The 10,681-nt window shown below is 31.9% G+C and overlaps 2 protein-coding genes across 2 annotated transcripts; one reads left to right on the plus strand and one right to left on the minus strand.

Annotated features, from left to right (window-relative positions):
• The first annotated feature begins 205 nt into the window (after positions 1 to 205).
• Positions 206 to 3,413, plus strand: LOC123665783 (enolase-phosphatase E1-like). The gene is made up of 2 exons (XM_045600044.1): positions 206 to 489; positions 1,201 to 3,413. The coding sequence occupies exons 1-2, from the start codon at positions 252 to 254 to the stop codon at positions 3,411 to 3,413; spliced, it is 2,451 nt and encodes an 816-aa protein (XP_045456000.1). The 5' UTR covers positions 206 to 251.
• Positions 3,414 to 5,406: 1,993 nt separating this feature from the next.
• LOC123665707 (stress-associated endoplasmic reticulum protein 2) lies at positions 5,407 to 10,020 on the minus strand. The gene is made up of 3 exons (XM_045599968.1): positions 9,871 to 10,020; positions 8,831 to 8,944; positions 5,407 to 6,284 (listed from the first exon to the last, which is right to left on the minus strand). Exons 2-3 carry the CDS (start codon positions 8,915 to 8,917, stop codon positions 6,177 to 6,179), a joined length of 195 nt encoding a protein of 64 aa, XP_045455924.1. The 5' UTR covers positions 8,918 to 8,944; positions 9,871 to 10,020; the 3' UTR covers positions 5,407 to 6,176.
• Positions 10,021 to 10,681: the final 661 nt, after the last annotated feature.

Consider the following 10,681-nt stretch of genomic DNA (forward strand, 5'->3'; position numbering starts at 1 on the left):
TTTCGCTTTTTTATACTACATTCCGATGTTATGGCATGACTATAAAGAATTTGACGGTCCAAACTGCTTTTTATAAGCTTAATTTTGACATGAAATCAATTACACTATTTTAAAGAATGTAAAATACAAAGGCACAATACTATTGTTTTAAGTTGTATCATATAAATAATGTATATATCATGTAAATAATATAATGTATCATATAAATATTACATGTCCTTTTTTAGTCAGTTTAAACTGACCAAGTAATTATGATGTTACAGGAGTTCTTCGTGCCAATCAACACGAAGGGCGAGATGTACGAAGTGTGTCCCGAGGAGCTGTCCCCTGCTGAATGGGATGATGCATCGCCATCATCAACTCCGGTACCACCAGAGATCTCATCACGAGCTCACAGACTACCACATCTGTTGAGCTTGTGGAAGCTGCCTACCAGAGTGAGGCTGCTGGCCGGCACTGTTCCTATTGAAATGGCTCATGATGTCGGAGGTAATTGCTTTTTTAATTAAAAAAAAGGCTCGCTCGGTTTTGACTATAAATTTTTATTTATTATATTTATTTGTTATTTGATATTATTGACCAATATGACGCTGCTATAAATATAATCATTAATACCAAATGCTATTTATTGATACTATAGCTACTGTGTTATAGTGAAAGAATATTAACGTCGGTTGTTCAAAGTTACTGTTTGTCGATTACAAACAAATAAAACCTGCTACTTAATAATATGAATATATAATTGTATACAACTTGCGATCTTGTTACAGACACATAAACATCGTTACAGGTCCATAAAAATCCACGTTAATTTAATGCTACAACATTTTATCCCGTTCACGAATCCTTATCTGATCCGGTCGTTTTAATAACGATAAAAGACGATTGAACGTAATCTTGATATTTTAAGTACGATATTACAAAACTTCTTAATATCATAATTGTGATTTGTAATTTACCGATACGGTCGATAAAATAGCGATAATAATCGTTATTGCTCGCAGTGCGTCGAGATGATACTATAAATAAACTTGCATTTCTAGACCCATGGACCCGTCCGACGTGTTTTATTCGTTAATTTAAGGCTTTTGTCATACCCGCGCAGATCCATGCATCATTCCTATGTAAACTCAGCAACAATAAATACAGATATTGCGTCCTTTTGATCATAGAATAATATTCCTGTTATTTTATTTGCAGAAGATCTTCTGTTGCGGGCGGCGAGTACGGAACCAGTGTTGGTGATGTGTACTCTTCCTGAATACAGTTCCTTGCCGTCCAGTCCGAGCAAGCAAGTTGACCCCCGATACCATGCCAAGGAGACATTGCAGCTTCTGCCTTTAAACAGCAGTATAAAGGTCAGGCGAACACAACTCGGCTTCGACAGCGAAAAAAGAATGTTCCTCTCCGCTTGCCTCCAGAAAGCTCTAACCTTCTGTCAACTTAACGTTGACAACTGGATAAGGCAGATCTCCTACGCTAACTCGACTGTTGCGAGCAAAGCAAAGACAGTCGAAGATCTTATCAAAGATGACCACGAACCAGTTAAGTTTGAAAAGGAAAAGAAATTTACCCTTCAAGGCTTGAAAATTGACACGTCAAAGTTATTCGGAAAAAGTGATAAGGTATTAAAAGATATACCGGATGAAACTGAAGGTTCTATTATATTTTTAAGTAAAAACGAGCTCGAGCATATGAATTATGATGTGTATAGTGACGACGAGGGTAAAGATGACAAAAGTGAAGAGAAAGTAGAATCTGAACAGTTTTCTAATGACAAAATGCATGTATTCAGAGAAGATTCTGGTCCAAAGAAAGGAAAATGGTTCAAGAATATTAAACTTTTAAAGAGCACGGAGAAGTTGGATGATAAAATTACGGCAATCGAAAATAATGAAAAGTATAGAGACGTTAAAGATCCGTTCGATCCATTAGGTGAAAAACATAGCTCTATAGAACGATACCAAGATATGGCGAAACTAATAGAAGACCGATTTGGTGCGCTTAGGAAAAATGATGGAACGGCTGAAAAGAGCCATTCCTATAAAAGCCTCACAACCTCCTCGTCGGATATGGGTACAAGTCAATGTAGTTCGAGTCACAAAAAGCCTGTACTGACTAAATCGGTTTCTGTACAAACCGGTATGCCTGATAGCTCATACACGGAAGAGGAAGACAGTGGCATTAATATGAAACATGGTCGGAAAAACCTCAGCGTTGATCAAATAAACTATTGTGGTTCTATGGAAAGTGACTCAAGCTCTGGTAGGAAATTAAAATCTCTCGATGAAAATATGCTTAAAAAATCATCAGCTACTAAATCTTCTTCAAACCTCGAAAGGAGACAAAGGATACAACCGGACTTAATACCGGAGAAACCAATGGTTAAATCTGAATCTTATAATCAAATACAAAGCTGCGAAGACATTAATATGTTTGGAGCTGGATCTCTATACAACGACAGCGACTTCGAAATTAATTATAAACAACATTCTTTCATAACCGAAAAGTTATGTTCTGAATTTCATGTTAAAACAAAAAGGGTGCTAAGCAAATCCACTTCAAACTTACTCCATCCTAAAAAATCAACAGACAAAAAAGAATCTAGTAATAGCAACAGCATGCCAACAAAAACCGAACGTTCTAACGACAGTGAAAAACTTGTTAATTTCCGAAAAAAAATTGACAAACCCAGAGCGCCTACACCGAAATCTGAAATTGATGAACCACTTCCAGTAGACATATCTGAGGAAGAACCTCAAATCCAGAAGAAATTAAGACGATCTATATCTTCAATTCAAAAACGAAAGTTACCTGTTATCGAAGATTTACCATACGGTCAAGTAGCGGATGCTGTAGACATCGAAGAAGAAAAGTTAGATACAGATTCTAGTACTGATAATATATATGCAGAAATATGCGCACCGAATAGTAATAAAACGAGTGAAGAAGAAACTTACGACTACAATGTAGATATATTAGCGACAGATCCTGTGATATGTAACGTGAAAAAGGAAGTAAACAGTCGCAACGATGAAAGAGCGAGGTTGATGAATGGAAACCAAGACAATCCATTCAGACACATTGAAGTTGTGGTCATAGAAAGATCTACAGATTTTGAATTGGACAATTCAAGTGTTGCTTCGAGTGATTTTGACGAAACGGGGAGCAAGAACGATGTGTCTATAACGATAGACTCTTGGGAACGTGATAAAGATACTAAGAGTACTGAACCAAAAATCCATGCTATTAGATTAGAAATAACTAGTAATATGGATGATTATCCAGTTGAAAATCAGAGCTTAGATAGGACGGAGGTCCATCTCAGTAAAGATAATTCGTTAAGTTTTAGTAACAGTATCCATTTGAATGGTACATATCCCAACGAGGCCATCTACGATACTTTGAAGTAGATAAGATGTATTATATTTTTCCAATAATAGAACATTAAGAGTCACAAAACTATAAGAAATATTTTTAAAAATGTTATTAAAATATCGCCTCCGTAGTTTGCTTTATTAGTGCGCTTAGTTTTTAGTTGTACCACTCACTCACGTGTCATATTAAGCATAGTAATTAAATTAGAGGCTGAATAGTTTTTTTTTTCGAATCACAACTAAATTCACTTTTGAACTTTTATAAAAAAATGTTTTTTTTTTTCCAATAAAAGACGAGGCGATGACAATTTCTTATTTATATTATTTTGGCACCTATAACTACTAGTTTTTATCATTATCATAATAATTTTGTATAACATTATAGATAATCAAATACAAGCACACAAATTACAACACTTTGTGCATCACGAGATTTCACTCAATATTTTTTTCAAACATTTAAATTTTTTAAGTTATAGACAACATGTGACAAAATCGGTGCTACAATAGGTGCTCAATTTAATTTTAATCTTATTTAATTATAACTTAAAACTGTAGAAATATGGCCCTAAATATTGAATAAAAATTGGTTTGTATTGTTCTTTTTGAAAATAAGTGTATTTTTATTTATAATTTTTGGTTTTTTTCGACAACTTTTGGTTGTTTTTTTTTATATATATATATTTTTATATTTGAATTGTATTTCTAAATATATACTTGGGCTCTATTTCTAAGATCACATATCACATGACAATTATTATTACTTATTGTAAATTGTTTGTACCATATAGGTAGTTTTAAATATTGTGTAATATAAACTTGATTTTAAGTCTGACGCACTCGAAAACGAAATGTAAAATTGCTGTTTAAGAGATGCTTTGAAGATATAAATAAATGAATAATACATGTATTTTTGATTTTGATTTATTAATCTATTATATGCTGCGAACTTGTCACTGCCACTTTATCACTGAAGGCAGCAGCGTTTTCGGTCTGTATGTCAAAGCCAGCAATTGATTTTCCCGCCATCGGTCAGCTTCTACAGTCTCAGGCTGATTGGTATAGGAACTTTTTATCACTTACGACACCCACAGGTAGAGGTGGGTATATTATATGAAACAATAATATATTAATATATCTGTTCTTTTTTATACTAAAACATGGCAAACAAGTGTTTACTCCGTCTGATAATAAGTGGATAGTGTAGTCTACGAAAGGCCTGTAAAACAAGGAGCATTGCCAGCGTGTTGCCGATCCTAAACCAAGACGCGACCCTGGAGTTATGGCCACCTTACTCACCATGGAAATACATTACTTGAAAAGTTGAGAGCTGGTGGTTGTGGCTGGTGCTTGTCATGTGGTCTCATTTAGCCCAGTCCCAGCAACCAAGCCTGGTCCAGTCCCAGCAACCAAGCCTGGTCCAGTCCCAGCAACCAAGCCTGGTCCAGTCCCAGCAACCAAGCCTGGTCCAGTCCCAGCAACCAAGCCTGGTCCAGTCCCAGCAACCAAGCCTGGTCCAGTCCCAGCAACCAAGCCTGGTCCAGTCCCAGCAACGAAGCCTGGTCCAGTCCCAGCAACCAAGCCTGGTCCAGTTTCAGCAACCAAGCCTGGTCCAGTCCCAGCAACCAAGCCTGGTCCAGTCCCAGCAACCAAGCCTGGTCCAGTCCCAGCAACCAAGCTTGGCCCATCGTTATCATTCTAGACTTCTACCAAGACTGGGTCAAGCCTGGCTTGCAAGCTTGGCCCAGAGTTCTACATAGTTGGGCTAAACCTGGGCTAAGCTTGGCCTTTCACTGAGAACCCCTACCCGAGACCTATGAGTAGGTCTCAGCAAGGACCTCCGCCATAACGAGTACTTTTTGAGTTATCCCTACTAATTAGTAATAAAAATATATTGTTACATTCTTCCTTTAGGCGAATTATTCCCAAGCATTGGAGCTATGATATATGCCTTACTAGACATCTGTTCTATAACATACTGGGTGTCATAGTTATATGTATACATTATGAGTGAATTAAAACAAATATATCGACAAATATACTGTATTTTATTTAACAAATAAATTACATTTAAAATTATAAAATAGTACCGACATATAATTTCATTACGGTGGCTCAAAATCAAAATAATATCGAATATAATTATTCACTAATATTTAAAAAAAAAACCCTTAAACAAAATTTCATTGCAGGAAGTTACGATGTTGTGCGTCTTTCATAAACTTGGTCTTAAAATAATTCAGGAATGGAATAATAATTTCATTAACATCGAAGTGTTTGGTTATCTTAATATAAAGGTTAGAAACACACTAGGCAATTTTTTGCGGTCAATCATATTAGCACAAAACTTATTTTGGTTTTTTTTAAAAGTTATTTAAGTTGATAGAAACAGTATTTATTATACTATTTTAGATAAGACTTGCCAAATGTGAACCTAACCTAAGTAAATTTACACTATACAAGATATAGTACACATTTTTTGAGATTATAATTACTGCGCTCGGACTAAACAAATACAACTACAAAAGCTACAAGGAACAAGCGCAGTCACCTTGTAAAAGATAAATACTTTGTAACACAAAATATTTAAATATTACAAGGGGCCAAGATGTTTTTGGATACCATGGCTAGAAGAAGATGGTAAAACATTACACATGGACATGAGAGAGATAGAAAATATTTCACATAAACGGTAGTAGCATTTTAATTAAAACATATTTACATTCTCATTTCATTTTAAAATGCGATGGATGTTATTAAGTCACTAAATTATCAGTCGGGAATGGGATCACAGAGGGTTTAGGCCAATCGTATGGACTGGATGATTTGGAAGACAGCCGAGCCGCAGACTACAAATATGAAGAGAGCTAAGAGCCATGGAGCTACGGGATATTGGTCATCCTTTTCCTGAAATAGAGAAATATTATACATTACTACATGATAATTAAGATGATTGTGATGTTATAGGGGCATTGACATAGTTGGCACTGATGAAGTCACTTTCAGCTCAAGTGTTGCTGATTTGATTCCCACCTGGGCGTGATATATACGCAATATATTGTGTACAACCATATATTGTTTAAAAAGGAACACATAATATTATAAATGATAATAGAGATATATCGACTTAGGTATTGGCATATTTTGTAGTAAAAGAGTTACTTAAGGAATTGGAGATTCGATTACCAGATATTGTGTATATTATTTTTAAAATAACCATATATTTTATTAGTTGACTGTCATCTAAAACACTACATGTGTTTCCTACGGTACGATAAGGTCCTAACCTAAAAACAAACTTTCATTTATTTGTGTATGTAAATATATTTATATTAGTGATCCAATGAACTTATAACGCCTAAAACTATTGATGGGTCTTTCTAATTATTCCTAAGTTTAAGTATATATGTAAACTTTACAACTAAGATATTAATTATTATACGCATATATTAAATAATATTTAACTGAAATATAATTTACATTCAACAATAAAAATCTGTTGATAATCTCTTCAATAATCTTAATATTGAGACGCAATTATTGTTATCTAGATAAACATTTATAAAACTGTTATCAACGACAAGACAGATTGAATTATTATATTTAATAATTTATTTACAATTACATTTTAACTTTTACATAAATATTTTACCTACATTGTTAATTTCAAGACATACTAAAGAAGAGCTAAATTTTTATAGGTTGTCTTTACTTTGAGATTCTAAAAGCCTTTATTTCTAAAAGGTTATAAGTATAGTAGTAAAATTTTTCAAAATAAGACTTGCAGTAGTCTTGTAGTCCTATATTAAATGGTGATACTAGCCATGAAGCTTTAAATCTCAATTAGAAATTAGAAGCTAAGTAGTAGTCAAATTTTTTCATATACAATGCACAACTGGTTCAACTTATTTGAGTAGATTAAATCAATTTAGTTAATATGTAAATTGATTTTGGTTTAATGACGTTATTGGTATAGCCTTGAACTTTATAAATTATTAAACTAATGCATGCTAATAATATAAAGTGGAAAAACTCAAAAACAAATGAAAGGAATTTAAAAATTATTTGATTAGTGCTACGTTATCGTTGAGTTATATACTCGTTTTTAAAGGTAAACAGAACAGTTAAAATAGTGTAATTTACGTGGACTGAAAGCTAGCATCATAATTGTAATAATGTATTGACAATTCTTTTGAAATTACTTAAAAAATTTATGTATAACTAGCTGACCTGGCGAACTTCGTATCACCTATTTTTTTCTGAAATATAATAATAACATATCAAAATAATATACAGCCTATCTTTTAAGTTGGATCAAACTGCACACGGTGTGCAAATTTGACTAAAATCGGTTAAGTAGTTTAGGAGTTCATTGAGGACAAACATTGTGACACGAGATTTATATATATTAAGATTTATGATATAATGTAATTTTAAAACTTAAATATTATGTATGAATGTAACAGTCAAAATATTGCTCCCGAATAGCATTGTTTACTGCATCAAGTTACAGGTGTTCAATTAATTACCAGTATGACTAATTTGTGTGAACTAAAAATTTCATACCAATAAATATTGCAATCTAATGAAAAACTACATCTCGTGTTGTAATAATATTGCATGAAATCAATTTTCTTAACAAAAATTAAATTTTCAACATAAATTGGTAGTAAGAGATTTTACTATTTTTATGTTTCATACCACTCCACCTGAGCGGTTTTGCACATCTATTTTCAGACATTTTAGAGACTACCTTTGGCTAGTGCTGAGAATAGGTGTTGATTTATAATCTATACTAATATTATAAAGAGTAAAGATTTGTACTTTTGAATTTTTGTAAGAGATAAATTTAATAACTACTTAACCAACTCTTAACTTCTTAATCAAATAGAATGCTACGTTATCATTGAGTGCCACAGACTATATTTTAACAGAACAAAACTGAATAGTCAAATCAAGTATTTCACACAAAAGTGGAAAGCTAGTTGCTAATATTAAACCCATTTATAATTTAATTTATGGTATAAAGTGACTATTCTTCAGGAGAGTCTTTAGATTAAGGGCAGTCATTTTGAAGTTAGATATGTTAGGGTTTTTTTTTAAACGAAATTATGTCGATAAAAGGTCTAATGTTGAAGTTATATGGGTTAAGGTTTGTTTCTTTTTTTTTGTAACAAAATCATGCTGATAACCGGTCAAATTTTGAGCTTAGATCATTTGATGGCCCTTAATCTAAAGACTTACCATTTTTTACTCATATTAAATTATTGTTATCCTTATTTACTCTATTTGGAAGCTTATTTCAAAATATCACTTTTTCATAAAATAGAAACTTAATAATTTTACTATCATAAGATGAAACGAGCGTTAATTGTATAGCTTCTATGATAGTTTTGGTTATATAATGATGAAGTAAGACTTAAGAGTAAATATGAAAGTAAATTATGTATTACCTTTGTTGTTTTGGGAACGTTGCCTCTCATTGTGATGTTCTTGCTAGCAATTTCGTTGGCGATACGCATTCTCTGTTTCGGTGCCATTTTTGTATAAAATCAGTGATATTTGTCCTGTAAATACAACATTTATATTATTAATGAAATTTATTTAAAAAGAAATATTTTATTGTTTATGCAAAAACCTAATTAATGAACTTGTAACACCATATGGAAGGTATAAAATACTGTTTTGTTGTATTAAAGTTATTTATATATTTACAACATTGATATTATTACTAATATGAATAAATATATTCAACATATTGTTTTCTTCATTCTAATTTCAAGAAAAAACACTTAATTTACTAAGATTATAGGTAGCATAAAAAATCAAGCTACTCATCTGGAAATTTATATTCTTAAATTGAGGTCAATAATACTACTATGCTATAATAAAAATACCACACCCAGTTAACCATATATACTTAAGAAATGCCATTTAATTTTAACTGTATTGCAATCAAATGTTCACATATGCTTATTAAAGGAAATAAATTATGATATTATACCCATACAAATAATACAAGTTTATTACTTAAAAAAAAATACATTCAAAGCTATAACTATTTATTTATGAGCTCTACAAATTATCGTAACATATGGTTAAGTAAAAAAATAAGTAATTGAAACTAGCCTGTGATATTACTGAAATTAATACATATACATTTAGTTACTTATACAACGATGCAGAAAACAAATAGTTGCTGTTTGCTCAGCCGTTTTGGGAGTACGCTATTCAAAAAAAAATCACAAAAAATAAAATAGCCTACTATCCTACTTGGCATAAATTTTATAAGTAATTATTAAATTATGTAAATGTTGTCACTTTTAAGTTAATTTAACTGTACATTAAGCACACATCGTCTTAAATACGTTCTAGATTTTTCATAACGTAAACGTTGTTTTTTTTTCGTTAAATTATCAATTGCCAGTAACAATGTTTAAGCGTCTCTTTTCTTTAAACAGAATATTGTTATTAATATAATAAGTCTACTTACAATTTTCTTAAAATTAAAGGCTGTAAAGCCGAACACGCACAAGCTCACTTGACACGTATGTAAAAGTGAAATATCCAGTCGATCAACGAAGCAAATTTACAGAAAACGTCAACACGTCGCGTCGGTACGTCACTTGAGGAAAATTTCTATTGTATATCGCGCAAGCGCTACCTGACACGCGTCACATTTGTGTTGCCCTTTATTTTGCCTTTTAATTGTATTTTTACAGATATTAAATTAATAATAAAAAAGTTTTTGAATATTACTACCGATTTAATATAAAGTAGAAAATATAGAGGATATTGTAAAATAAGAAACAAAAATAATAAAGTTAAATTTTGTGGTGCCATCTATTGGAAAACATAAATACTTTTTAGCTTATGTTGCGTTGTGGTAATCTGATGTAACTACTTCAAACATTATTTTTCACTATTCATCCCTAGAGGGCAGTAAATACCGAAATAATATTGAAGAATGATTAAGATAAAAAAGCATCTTAATAATTATCTATCATTTTTATGTAAAAATTGATGTGTAATAATTAATAGTAATTTAATTATTTAAATAAAATGCGATAATAAATAAATATGCGCCTAATAAACACAAAACTCAGTTCTCACCGACCACAACAAATCTCATATCTGTATATTTTTTACTCGGGTCTATCGAATTCGACAAAGTAAAAATATTTACGAGAGGAATATGCAAAAGGCTGCCTCCTTGATAAAGTAGCTAGCTCAGGATAGGAAGCGAAGTCTTACAAGAGTTTGTTACATTTAGAAAAACAAATAGAAACAATAGAACCTCATAC

The sequence above is a fragment of the Melitaea cinxia genome, chromosome 24 (genome assembly GCF_905220565.1).
Source record: "Melitaea cinxia chromosome 24, ilMelCinx1.1, whole genome shotgun sequence".
NCBI classification, from domain to species: domain Eukaryota; kingdom Metazoa; phylum Arthropoda; class Insecta; order Lepidoptera; family Nymphalidae; genus Melitaea; species Melitaea cinxia.

Coding starts and splice junctions, on each gene's coding strand:
- LOC123665783 (XM_045600044.1), top strand. CDS start 252: ATGATGTTACAGGAGTTCTTCGTGCCAATCAACACGAAGGGCGAGATG. Junction 490..1,200: donor AATGGCTCATGATGTCGGAG/GTAATTGCTTTT, acceptor TTTTATTTGCAG/AAGATCTTCTGTTGCGGGCG.
- LOC123665707 (XM_045599968.1), bottom strand. CDS start 8,917: ATGGCACCGAAACAGAGAATGCGTATCGCCAACGAAATTGCTAGCAAG. Junction 6,285..8,830: donor ACGTTCCCAAAACAACAAAG/GTAATACATAAT, acceptor TCTCTATTTCAG/GAAAAGGATGACCAATATCC.